Raw genomic sequence first — 14940 nt, forward strand, 5'->3', positions numbered from 1 at the left:
TATATATGTGTGGTATATATATATATGCGTGTGTGTGTGTGTTCATACATATTTATATATATATACATACAGACATATATATATAAACATATAATCACACACACATATACATATATACATATATACATATATATATATATATATATACATATATATATACAAATATATATATATATCTGTGACTTATGCAAGTGCGCATATGGTTGTCTGTTAATATCACAGTACCTGCACACAGTTAATGTAGGTGAGTTTGCATACAGTAGCGAATATATCAGTGAACACGTGTGTTAAATTGCACATGCTCAGGTCGCTGCAAATTTATGATCTCAATACGAATTCATAATACCAACTTCTTCACCTTTCTGTCATTGCCTACATTCGGATTCATATGTATCACACGAACACGTATTGGACTCATCGGTGTGTGCATATACCAGTAACATAATATCTAAACATGTATGTCACTATTTAAGACTTCTTATAGCAGCGAGCAGAAAATCTTACCACGTACGTCGTTTGTACATGGTAGTACATATGGTATCCCCAATTATATATTACATATATACAGGTGATTATACGGCATTAAAGAAGACATTCCCAAACTTATCTACGAGTGTGTATATGCCAGAGACAGGTTGATTTTTGTGTTTGTATTTGACTGGTTCCAACATAACATATGCACTTCCAATCTGATATACAACTATACAACAAGATAGATGTACTGTTATATATGGACATTTACCAATATACGCCAGGTTCTTTTCTATCAGAGTTTGCTCATGTAACAAATTTCGTACTATACACATAAGATGAGCAAAGAACCGCAGAAAATTTAAAAACAGATATGCTAATCAACGCATTTCTTGGGCAAACCCGCACTATTGTGCCCAATTCTGCTTCTGCTTGAATACCTTATTCTATTCAGTGGAATCGGGTTCATGAAACTGTGCAGTCAAAATAAATACTGATGCTTAAATGTTGTACGAACATGTAGTTATGCATGATGATAATATGTTGAGTTGTCTACGAACCAAATTTACACTTTGCAGAATAGAGTGATATCTCTTGCCTTTTAAAAGCAGCTTGTATTGTACTGTCGGTGATACTTTGGAGTTTGGACTACCCTTTTTGGTGAATTGCTCAATTTGGCGGCTCGGGTTGGTCTGTGGACCCGGCCTACTACTTACATCTAAATATATACTATGTAGCTATTTTTAAAATATTACATATTTTTTTTAAAATAGTAGGCGCACTTACTCTAGAGACTCACTAGCCACAAGAGTAGACTAACTCATACTCTGGAGCCCTGGGCACTTCACTCGCAGTATGACAAGTATTTGAGACCTGAGAGGCTGAGACTGACCATATTACTGGTCTAAAATCAGAAAGTGATAAAACCTTTACTCATTCAGGGTATACTACTGAGCTACTCAGAGTCTCATAGGCTCACTACTAAAGCCTCACACTCACGACTCCACGAGTCACGAGTAACAAGTCACGAGTCACGAGTCACGAGTCACGAGTCACGAGTCATTCATGAGTCCGGACTCACGTTTCACAGACTAATTATAAAAAGTCATACTTACACGGTCACACCGACACGTCTCATCAGACTCATCACACTCGTCACACTCACAGACCACTGGGGCACTGAGTGTTTAGTGTTTCACAGACAACACAGTCTAAATAAAATATATTAAAAATAGTTCGCATAAGTCACATTGTTACAGACCACTGAGACCAGTCTCACACTACAGTCACATACTCTCCCAGACTCCAGAGGCTTCGGAATTTGGCCTTCGCGGCTTCACCCTTCGCCCTACGGGCAGCCCCTTCGCGAGGCTTTGGGCCATCGCCGGCGGCCCGGCGACCTTCGGCCTTCGGCAATCGGTATTAACTAAATGTTAACTGACGGTCTGATGACGTATCAGTCAGTCTGAGTTCCGAGTATCTGAGTCGTCCAGCTGACAGGCCGATGTATTTAAAATTCTTTTCCAGTATATTTTTCAAAATAAATGAAAATAACGTCATCGAGTTGAATCTGAATCTCTGACAGTAAATACGTCACAGATATTTTCTGACCCGTGACGCTGTGATCGTGTGACGGGACTGTCCACATTTCCACATTCCACAAACCGCCGGCCACACACATGCAGACACTGACAGCAGTCTTTCCAACTATTTCCGAACTTATTTGTATATTAGAGTATTGTTTTTATTACATTATATATTAAAAAAAACCAATAGTTGATTCTCAAGCAAACATGAACTGTTACACCTGCATATTTGGGTGTTCTTCCTTGAACCGATCTTCCGTAATCTCCACAATCTTCAAGATGAGAATTCTCAATGTTGCCATTTGATCACAAAACTTTGATCTATAATAAATATTGTCTACATAATACTTTATGTCGTTGTGTATCATAATAATCACGTTACTATACATACCTCAACAATAAATACAATTATCCACGGTAAAGTTCGTTACTATCGTTTGCATATCCTGCTCTATCCGAACCGGAGCATTGTCTCAAGCCCGAGGTGTCTGAGATCTATAACAAGCCTCAAGTGTCCGATGTTTATACCGAATCTATTCCTATTATTCATACTGGATATACAACTATTCATAAGGCAGACGTGATGATCGAAACTGTAGATTCAACTGTGACTTTGGACACCACTGAAATCCAAACTTTATGAACAATTGTACCCGAGTATGAAACATTTGTGATCTACACTATGCAAACCTCCATCAAGGAACTAACACAGGCTGAACCTGAAACCGAAACTGACACCACGGTGGACGCTGCATATACTAGTGAGGTCGAAACGACTGTACAAACGATCGAAACAATCCAAATGTCACAAAAATTGACTTCGACACCGCGGAAATCATGTTCCCCGAACAGTCATTAGTCTGGTGATTGTAAATGCAACTGAGTCCGATATCACTGTGGCGACCCTTGAAACGATTCTTCCCATTAATTTGACTGCATACACAACGTAAATAAGTGACGACTATAGTGGAAGCTATCACGCACACTTTAGCAACCACAGAGAACCACGCGGTCGAGGCCGCTGTGCTGATATATAAAACGCCTTTGGTACATATATGACTACGAACCAGTCGTTAGTGAATTTTACACATACTTTAAACTGAGATCAACAACAATGCCTACTATTATAAACGATGCTTTATAATAAGTGACAGCTTTCGAACGTACACGCCCCCTATGATTATATTTAATTATATTCGCTCGTTTAATGCTAGCACCACACAAGTGCGCACCTCTATAGCACACAGTTGTAAAAATAAGATATGAAGTACTGTATACCAGAATACACCCAGAACACCTACGTAAATACAAATGCAATACTCTGAATATACAAAAACACGGACAACTGTATACCAGCGGATACTTCACGAACTGGAAGATTTCGTTCACCCGAAGAGTCCATTTTCAATTTTTACATTTTATTGGCCATAGATACATTACACTTGCTTACTACCTCTCAACATACACAAGTCATACGGTGACCTAACGAGGCTCGCTCGTTTGTCAGTCTTGTCTCGTATTCCTCGCTCTATACACTCGCCTATGTACACTCGCAGGCTCACTTCCCCTATCTCGAGCTATACTGCATAATCAAACCTGTTGGGCATCCAGACACATAGCCGAAACGGACATAGGCACTCTCAGGTCGAACTGCTACTTTACCTGCGCAGTTGCAAGCACATGCTTGCGTTACAACACAACAAGCCGTTTCTAACCCATATGAGCACACTTCAACCGTCCACAGTGTGTGCAACTACATGCTTTCAAGTAGAGCCTATTTACAAGCTTGTGCTGGCTCGTGCTTGTACATCTGCGCATCGCGTGCACAGGCATACGATACACTACAAAAAAACATGACAGTGGCGAATACACAGAATAGAATGTTTGCCGAGTTTTCATCACTGCTGAAAATTCAGATACTATGCAGCAGAAAGCGGCAACGAGCGACTCGCTCTCTAAGGTCAAACACCACTGTGAAATCGATCCGGAGGTGACTGCACCCTTTACACAGCAGCACAGTATTCCAGCCTGAAGGCGCTCGTATTTGTGTTGGTTTACATCTCACTACAGGCATCGGACGTACCACTACACAAGTTGTTTGGGTATGAGCACATGCCTGTGCGAGACATGCTAATTGTATGGCACACTGCCACACACACTCCACCTTACGACACTAATACTAACTAGTTCGATTTCTTGCTTTCCTCGTTGGACAAGGATCGGCGCTCGTGTGAGTGCTGTAATAAGGGATAGGTAGTATATATAAAAACATATGAGCATGGACTTCTTATTGCAAGGGGGGACATTACAGCGGCATGGCGCTTGCGTAAGATCATGATTCCGGCCCGAGTTGAACGATAGTATGTATTAAAATGCCTTATAATGACCTCAAAGAAACTCCAGCTTGCAAAGGGTGTGTGACTATATTAGGGTGCGTGACTATGTTAAAAAAAGATAAAAAAATCCCTCATAGTACAATCCTCGCTGGCAATAAAGTAACAAACAACATCACACACCTTTCGTCTGAAGGCTTCGACCAAGTTGAGGTCGTGCTTTTCCCTGTGATGACCCTCGTTCCTGACGGCATTCACGGCACCCTTGAACTTGTCGCGTGCGGCTTTGTTTCCAGTGCGAGGCAGACCCCAGTCAGGCAGCAGACGGATGAGAGTCCCCACGGGAATGCCCAGTGCACCGATAACGATGGTACGGATCCATTGGTCCTCTGGCGATCAGAATGTGGGTAAGCATGGTGAGTAAGGGATTGACATGCAACGTCAACAGGCAATCACTTGAGTACTCGCGCCTATTTAGTCTGCGTAATTCAACACTATACATGCGCCTGAATAGGTACATCGCGGATATGCGGGATTCTACATTCTACAGACACAGTACCGATGACAGATAAATAGAACTCATATGCCGTTGTATATAAGAAGAACTTTTTTGGCCGTATATATGAGCCCACTATACCATATATATATATGGGTTCTAATATGTACTAACACGAGGAAAGAACGGAATAACACAATGTTCACGACACTACACTCGCAGATACCAGCATTGAGAGTTACCAGGACAAAGAGATGTACAGGCGAATTGCACTGGAGCAGATGGATGTGCCTACATGTATTTTCAAATTATGTTTGTATTTGCGTGAATCTTCACCTCACTGGCACACCCTTCAGGATACAGGTAAAACAAAAAAGCATTTACAGTTAACCGCCACTTACGGTTTAGAGGCGTGCAGCCCACCCAATCGCCACCATACTGTACCATCAGCACTTGCAAGAATAGCGTAAAAAGCATGACAATCAGGAACATAGGCGATGCGAAGAAGCCCTCGAACACATTGATCTCTGCAAGGTAAAAATAAAGTGATCGGTGGACAGGATAGTGTTACAATCAGACTCAATGGAATCGCTAACAATATCGAGGTGGCTAGAGATACAAATAGTTGTGCAGCTGTTTAAGAACTGAAGAGAATTGAAGCTACTGACAAAACCAACAATCAAAGACAACAAAGCCAGCTAACGTCGATTTACACTACAGAAAAGTAACGCAGTACCATCTCCAGTACCTCCAGAACGTTTATAAATAAAATATAAATAACCCGAGTATGCGGTGGAAACATTAGGTAAGATATAAAACTATTGCACGGGCGCGCGCACAAGCCAACATGCCGACGTGCGAAATTAGGATAGGTACAAGTGTATGTATAAACATACTGGTACACACACACACGTGTGTACACAAAAAGGGTTTAGCCTAACCTAAACCCATAAAAATAGTAAATAGTAAAGCTAAGTTCAATTATAACACCATTGCTCGTTTCGTACCGCCATGAATCTTCTTGGAGTTGATCTCGTTGAACAGCTGACACATTACGAATGTGTTGAAGAACAGTGTCATGTGCAGCAGGTGGTTAGATGCACTTTCATACGGCAGTCCGTTGTCAGTTGGTCCGAAAATCTGTGCCAAAATCCAAATTTTAGATCGATTGGACAACCATTGAGTGACGAGACTTGTAAGCCTATATACAGCCAGGGTGATATCATTGTATTCATTATCAGCACTAAAAGGATAATGCACATATGTGGATGAAAGCAGGAGGAATATACAGTTTCGAGCTGAACGTGTCAGTATTAACCCAGAACAATCACACTTTCAGTGTCAGTGATAAGTCCGTAGTGTGCTAAACACGGAGGTGCACCGGCGAAGTATCTCCGATCCTGAAGCACCATTATGCACAGCACATCCTTGAAAACTACAAGTATACATAGATTAAAAAAAAGATAGCCACACAGCATTAATATCTTGGCGAACAATTCTAACACCAAGTAAAAAATGGGCTAAATCAATTCCGCATGCTTACAGCCAGCAGCAGCAAGAAACAAAAGTATATTCTAACTACAATAAGAAAAACGTAATATATATATATATATATATCAATACAGACAGACAAACAGACATATATATATTACAAGCAAGTGAAGCTTACAAATCTGGCGGCTCCAGCTACCTAAGGTATCTTATCTAAGCTGGTACATACCGATTCAGGGTCTTTTAGACAGTAGAAGTTCACAATAAACTGGAAAAAAGCCTGACCCAGGATGTTGCGCCACATCATGCGACTGATCAGAGGCGCATTCTTGCCGTAGGGCGGGCGGTTGAGAAGGTCGGGTGATGGAGATTCAGTGGCCAAGGCCAAGGCAGCTAGGGTGTCCATGATCAGGTTAACCCACAGCAGCTGTGTTGTGTGTATATATATAAGTGTTACAGAAAGGGATTCATGATCACGTTAACGGAGAGCAGCTGCCGTATATGTGTTGTGTGTGTATATATAGTGTAAAAGAAAGGGATTCATGAAGCAGCTGCCGTATGTGTTGTGTGTACATAATACGGCGCGAGAAGACGGATCAGTCGTTTTGTCTAGCACTTTAAAAGGTCTTGCAAATGAAAAGTAGACAGAGCCAGACACAGACAAGTACCGACACAATACAAACTTAAAGCTACTGAGAATAACACACAAATGATTGCTATAATTTACCTGAACGGGTTTGAGAGGGGACTCGCCCGTTTCCGACGACAGACTACCCAAGAACGCCAAGATCACAGCCACAATATTAACTGTCAATTGGAATTGAATGAACTTGCGGATGGAATCGTACACATTTCTGCCCCAGCTTACAGCCTTGACAATCGACGAGAAGTTATCATCCATGAGAACGATATCCGACGCCTCCTTAGCCACCTCTGTGCCGGTGATTCCCATGGAAAATCCCACATGTGCCATCTGCACGTGTGTATATGGGTTGGTACATTTGTAATGTGTAATACAGGAGGGGGTAGGATATTAAGAGAAGCCAGGACATGATATGAGACTGATTGGTTTTATGTATACGTGACTAGATGTATAATATCGAAAGTACTTGCATGCTACTGATACGGGCGCTTGTCAGAGTGGACTAGTATATGAAGAAAAGCAACGAGTGCACTTTGCTATTCTCGGCGAACGCGGAACAGTATCCAATACTGAAGTGATACGACCACAAGCGCGGAGCACTTAAACCATATACAAGCCATACGGAATCAGAAAAGATCAATTATTAGAATACAATATGTTATAGGTACATGCACATAGCGTATGTGGGGTGTAGCTTGACAAGCAATTGGAGTAGGTTTGCGATACCGCAGACATTTACACAAAACACTACGTGACCCAGGAAAATATAGCTGTAAACAGGAAAAACTAGCAGTATCTTAGACAAACAAACACGCAGATGTATACATTAACGTGTGATTATAAACTGGATGTACACATGCGTGTCCGTATACGATGTATTCCTCAACTAATGCTGAAATCAAGCAGGGCTCACACAAGCGTACCTTTAGCGCAGGGCCATCGTTGGTGCCATCGCCAGTCACAGCCACAACGTGGTTGCTTTTCTTCAGTGCCTCTACGAGAATCTGTTTGTCCAAAGGAGACGAGCGAGCGAGTACTTGCAGTCGGAAAATTACAGTCATGAGCTCGTGGGGCTTGTCCTTTAGCAGACGGAACTCCGGGCCTTCCATAACCAATCCACCTGAGGTTATGAGTGGGATCAGTATAAAGAAAGGTGAATCAAATTGCTTGCGCATAGTTGTGCGCTAATACGATGTGAAACAGTAAGTCGCCTGGGGGAGATGGTGCATTGTACGCTATGAACACAATCCAAAAAAATATATATATAAGACTGCTACAAACATATGATAATACACTAAATGACCGACATAAAATAGATAAAACACTGATAAAGGCCTAAACGTGCACGAGGGCTGCCTCAAGAATAAGTAGATTGTTAATCAATGAAACATACACTGTTGAGCTTAAAAAAGATGTATGAAAACAATTACTACTTACCGGCCTTTTCGTTGTAGATGCCGCATTTCTTGGCAATGTTCTTTGCGGTGACTGAGTTGTCACCAGTGACCATTAGAGTTTTGATTCCGGCCTGTATATAGAGATGTAGATACCATGAGATATTGGAAGGCTTAACACTTCAAGTGCGAGAAAAGTACACGTTTGAGTGGACCGTGAATCAATGGATATCCAGTCGCTACAAATGATGGTATTCAAAATATAAACCAACAAACGCCAAATCTGGCGGGGAACTGTTGTGTATAGCAGGAGAATAATTGTCTATCACATTCTTCACATTGCGAACGGGTATTCACTTCCTATCTATCAGAGAAAACAGCACATAAAAACATCTCAAGCGAATCCATCGTGTATGATAAGCTGTATACATCATCACCAATAAAATAGGTATACATATTTCTAATCATATATATATATGAGAAAGATTCGAACACGAGGAAACATACCGCCGCACAGCGCCGCACAGCCTCAGGCACCTCTGGACGGATGGGATCTTCAATGCCCACAATACCCAACAGAGTCATACGTTCTGTCTCGTCAGGCTTAGAGTGTTCCCAATCTTGGTCACCATCCTCCATGTCTGTGTAACACAGGCAGATGGTCCTTAGACCTTCCGAGGCGTATTCTTGGATGATATTGTGGTTGGCTTTGGAATCGTCGGCAGTTAGGGGAACAACATCTCCTTTGGCGTTGATGTAGGTGTCGCACATGTCCAGAATAAGCTCAGCCGCGCCTGAAAGTGGGAGAGCACAAAAATCACATTAGCGAACAGGTGTGTATATATTATGCATGTTCATATATATATAGATCTGATAACATAAGTGCTTGGATTGGAATTGGTGTAGAGCGCTTATGCTTATATGGGGTTCAGCGTAGAACACTATCGGCACACAGTCGACGAACCAACATATAAGTATTGTAGAATCTTCAAGTGTTCATTCAGATATTCAATCAGAACGAGTAGCATACAGTCTATGCCGATAGCTTTATTGAACATAAACTGACTCTTTGACAATATACAAGCATAATTCGGAAGTTTGTCACGGTATGTTGTTGTGTGGAAGATGTCACGTACCTTTACAATGCAGTCTGAGCACACCACTGGGCTGCTTCACAAGCGAAGACATTCTCTTTCTGGCGGACGAGAAGGGGAAGATAGCCTTCTGATCGACACTTCGTCGAATCTAGCACATGGATGAATGTTGCAATTAGTGCGTGATATAAAAAAATTCATGCGAAGCATAAATACGAGAAAAAGTGTAAAGGTATGTTCTGGAGACACGTATAGTGACCAACTTACTATAGTAGGCAATACAAGCGGGTGCGACTATGTACACATATGCACATTTATAAGTGTAAATATACGTCATACACCAACCAAGGATGTGCATACACGGACATACCAATTTGTAATCGTATCCCATCTCCTTAATGTATCCGATGAGGGCACTCTCGGTCTTGTTTCCCACAAACTCTGTGTGGCCTTCAGGAACATATGCCGTGGTGTTGGTTGCTATGCCAACGGATAGCAGCTCAATTACTTTCTCGTCTACACGTAGTGGCAGGGGAGACTCGGTTTCCTCCAGGGTGGTGTTCTGCTGAGCAATGTATCCTCGCACAACAGTCATTTTGTTCTGCGTAAGTGTTCCTAAAGGATAGAAGGGAGCGCCGAAATGTGAATTCAATGTTTCCGAGATCAGAAACTTTGAAGAGTGTGAATAAATGTTCGACATAATAGCACTTAATACTCGGGGTTGAGCAACCTTCGGACGCACTGATCTATGCACCCATGAAGAAGTTGAGTAGGTGTATTTACTTTTGTCTTTTGAGTTTCATTTTGAACAAAGAAATAATTTGATACACAATCGCAGGTTCAACGAGGACGAAATGGGTTCTATCACGAGTATTGAGCCATATGATAGTTTCAATCATCGCGTTTCTGCCCACTCTCGTGTCCACAGAAATATACACAATAAACACATATCCTGATTTCAAAGTCTGAACATACCTATACATTGGAAATAAAATATTACAAAAATTTATGATCATATCCCAAATACACACATTCATACCGGTCTTGTCACTGCAAATGGTGGTGGCACCTCCCATAGTCTCACACGCTTCTAATTTGCGCACCAGATTATTGTCTTCTAACATTTTGATGGTAGAATAGGCCAGAGCCATAGTAACTGCCAAAGGCAAACCCTGTAATTATAAAAGTCTGATGTCAATACACACTGGATAAAGCTATGTTCTTGGTGATCTGTTAAAAGAAATTTCTTATACGAATGCTACTAAAATTAATCAGGCAATTAAGATATACGTGGACTTATACGTACCTATACCAAAAAAAAATATATATATTTGTTATTGACAGAATGAAGAAAAAAAAGTTAAAAAATGTATAATACGATCCTGTTGATATTCGCATAGACCAAAAACTGCTAAGCAATATCCAATCTGCTCATTCTATGCCTTGAACCCTATTTTCCTCTGACTGATCAGTTTTGACATACCTCTGGAATGGCCACTACTAAGATTGTGATACCCGTAATGACGAAGCGCACCAACGCAGAGACAAAGTGCTCATCCAAGGGCATGTCGTTAATGTGATATGTGTAGTACTCTCGGGCAACCAAGCAGCCGACAGTGATCACAGCCATAATCAGTCCGAAGAATCCGATCTGGGGAAAAGGGATGAAAATAAATCAGGGAACGTGTAATCGAGCACATCTAGATCACAGGAAGGTGTTTTCCATGTTTTGGAATATGCTCAGATCGAGGCTCCAGGTGTTCTAAGAATAATTATACTGCACCCATAAGAGCAAAAACACGGCCCTCCTTTCAAATAGATATGATCTCTGAAATATAATGCTATACCACCATACCTGGTTGGCCAGATCCTCCAGCTTGTCCTGCAGAGGCGTGTTCTCAGTCTCCACACGCAATCCCATCATGGCCTTACCATAGAAGGAACCTGTGCCTACAGCCGTGACCAGCATCTTACCTACACCATCCATGACCTATAAGTGACAGTAGCATATTAATAAAACATTCAGAGACTCTTGAAGTATATCTATAAACACATATACATGTGATTAAACATATGCATGTATATATACAAAACATATATACAGTACAATTTATATATACATATATATATATACATGTGATTATACATATACATATAGATTTTAGGGTATAGGGTTTCAGGGTTTAAGAAGTAAATATATATACAATACGTATATACTAAACATCAAATATGTATCTATCAACTAGTTATGCGATGTTGTGTACACTTCGCACACCTGAGCACCAGAGACGAAGAAAACATCAGCCTTCGCAGCAGTGTGCGATTTTCTGATGCGATCACTCTCTCCTGTTGCGGCACTCTCATCGCATTCAATGTTTGAGCCATACATCAGCACACCATCCACTGGCAACACATCGCCTGTCTCCACAAACAAAACATCGCCTACAACGATCTCATCCACGAGCAGCTGCTGGGGTTCTCCATTTCTAATGTGTTATTTAAGCAAAAAAAAAAGCACACGAATTCAAGACACGATCAACGAGATGATTAAGCAGAAGTCCTCGTCAACGCCACAAAGCAAATCTTCACATGGCAGCTTTAGTCATGGTTGAAATCCATGTCAACATATCGCCTTATCAGCATTTAATACAAAAAACACCTCCCCACACACCCTCTATCAGATTCTTTGAAAGAGTCCCTCGTAAACCAAATCCGCACAGGGAGTGCATGCATACTATGCATGTCGATGGATGTGTATGTATATAGTTCTAATATACCAATGTACACGAGGGAACACCTCCAATGGCGCACCTTAACGCACGCGTTCATGACAACTACTAGACCATGTATCTACAAACACACATGTAACAACAGAGTAGCTAGAGTTTATGAATGATAGAACCAATTTTTTAACGCAATGCACGTGTCACCATACCTTAAGATCTTCACCAAACGAGCATCCTTCTTGGCGTTGAGTGTCCTAAACTGCTTCTCTTTCTCGTGATCGTTGATGGCTGTGACAAATACCACAATCAGCACAGCCATGATAATCGCCGTGCCTTCAATCCACCCGGTGCTGGGGTTTTCTCGGATACCCAAGATAAGACTTATGATGGCACTTCCGGATAGAAGGATCAGGGTTTTGTCCTCAAAGCCTGGGTGGATAGAGATTGGAGTTGCCCCAGAGGTTCAGTACAACAAATTTCAGAATATTTGATGTTGTATGGAATAAACAATGTGGTATTTTCAGTGGATGTGATTCATGTTGGTGGATCGCTACATTCAAATGTGATCGCTTCCAGACATTGATGTTTAAATCCTTCTATCAAAAATTGACTGCGTTTGGTACGAGTTATTGTTTACTATTGAGCTATGGTGCCAGTAGATATTGATTTGTCTGCATGTGGCGCACTATTGTTGGTCCAAAAGAATACATGGTTTCTGACCGGACCAGATGAATTGTATATATCAGACAGACGGACTGATCCAAAACGTGGCGTAGATATCTATCAGAGATATTGCTATTGAAATTTACACTCTAGCACTACATAATTACCCTGCACGCTTCACATTTTATAGATACCACTAGTACAGTTTCATTGCAATACATTGCTTATCTCACGAATATGGGGAAAGTCGACGGACTTTATGCCGTACCGGAGAAGACTAATAATGTTTTCAAACACACGCAGACAAGCTATGTGCCATGGTAAAACCCGGACGATGAATTCTGACACGAATACGCATGTGCGGGTGGAGCACAGACATATAAATCTAAGGAAGAAACGCGACAAAAAAAACACACTAATGGTAACTGATATCTGCGATTGTAGACATTCGGATATTCTATACATTAAATCCATGCATGGTATATATGTTATAACAAATTATAGCAAGCACAGAGAACAATATCGAGTACATATATAGATACCTTCCATTACTAACTCCCAGAAAGATTTGATCTCAACTTCGGGCAGAACATTTGGGCCATATTTCTTTCTGTGCTCCTTTACCTGTTCGTTGCTCAAACCAGTCTTTAGGTTGACGTTCAGGACCTTCGCAATACCGTCGACTTTACCTGTCCAAATAATTGTTGCACAATTTCGGATGATTCATAAAAAATGTACAGATGAACATCGCATATGCAGGAACATACTACATTTAAACAACAACTAGATATCTATATGGAAATGCATAGGTACACAAATATATATATGTATATATACACACGCACATATAAATGAAACAACAGAAACAGAAACAGTAACAGTAACAGGCACAGACACAGATGCTATATATATATATACATATACATATGTATACTTATATATATATATATATATATATTTATGTATATATACACAACACACATAAGTGATTAACATTGTGATAGATTTTTTTTTGCATTTACCAAATATTTACACATAGATTGATATTCAATTCATGTAATTTCTACAAGCTTCGTCTGTGCCTATTGTTCATTTTTTTTACAAACCCACATGCGTATATTTAAAAGATCATACCTAGATCATCGTACGGTTGACGTGTCTTGGGGTATGTGACGACTTCTTGTAGCTTCAGCCCTAACGAGTCGACGGGCACCATAGTGAAGGACTGCAACCAAAGCGTCTCGTGATGCCAACCTGTACAATTTGAGCATACTGTTAGTGCTAATGGGTGATATTTTTAAATCACAAGCCTGTGTGTTTTAGATATATAGTGTGGACATTGACTAGTATATTTCTGTTGACAAATACTGTAAGATGTATAGCTGGTAATTATACGGTGTTATGATCGTCAATACGACTGTAAACCTGTTTGGATGTATGAGGTTTGAGTGACAACTTGTGGACATTCGGGTAAACTACAAAAACCAATGATGCAGTGATACATACTCCACCCTTGCTGAGAAATACAGCAGTAGATATGTACATACCTCAACTATAAAACACACTATTGACACGATATTAACAACATATACAAACAAAAACAGTTCCATCATTAAACGTTATTTATTGGTATGCATCAGAGAGACGCATTATTATCTTTCTATATACAATGGTATTTACGTCAATGAATACATTTGTGAATACTAACACAATTAAGCTTTCAAATGAAATCCCAAGCTCACTGCTCCATTTCCTAGCTTGCATATATACATATAATATATATATATACCTTACCCATACATACATACATATACATATAGAACGATAGATATAATACATGATACATAATATATATATATATACATCAACACACACACATATATATATATATATATATATATTATATATATATATATTATATATATATATATATATATATATATATATATATATATATATATATATATATATATATATATATATATATATATATATACTACTACTACTACTACACACTACACACACACACACACACACACACAC

The 14940-nt window shown here is 40.2% G+C and overlaps 1 protein-coding gene across 1 annotated transcript; it reads right to left on the reverse strand.

Moving 5' to 3' along the window:
• Positions 1 to 3454: 3454 nt before the first annotated feature.
• Positions 3455 to 14225, reverse strand: SARC_04384 (calcium-translocating P-type ATPase, PMCA-type). Its single transcript, XM_014301803.1, has 18 exons — positions 14032 to 14225; positions 13440 to 13586; positions 12444 to 12663; positions 11784 to 11994; positions 11364 to 11498; positions 10992 to 11159; positions 10548 to 10680; positions 9879 to 10123; positions 9551 to 9659; positions 8922 to 9208; positions 8458 to 8548; positions 7944 to 8140; positions 7105 to 7350; positions 6607 to 6804; positions 5894 to 6026; positions 5288 to 5413; positions 4574 to 4779; positions 3455 to 4294 (listed from the first exon to the last, which is right to left on the reverse strand). Exons 1-18 carry the CDS (start codon positions 14111 to 14113, stop codon positions 4241 to 4243), a joined length of 2988 nt encoding a protein of 995 aa, XP_014157278.1. The 5' UTR covers positions 14114 to 14225; the 3' UTR covers positions 3455 to 4240.
• Positions 14226 to 14940: the final 715 nt, after the last annotated feature.

Source organism: Sphaeroforma arctica (assembly GCF_001186125.1).
Source record: "Sphaeroforma arctica JP610 unplaced genomic scaffold supercont1.243, whole genome shotgun sequence".
Taxonomy (NCBI): domain Eukaryota; class Ichthyosporea; order Ichthyophonida; genus Sphaeroforma; species Sphaeroforma arctica.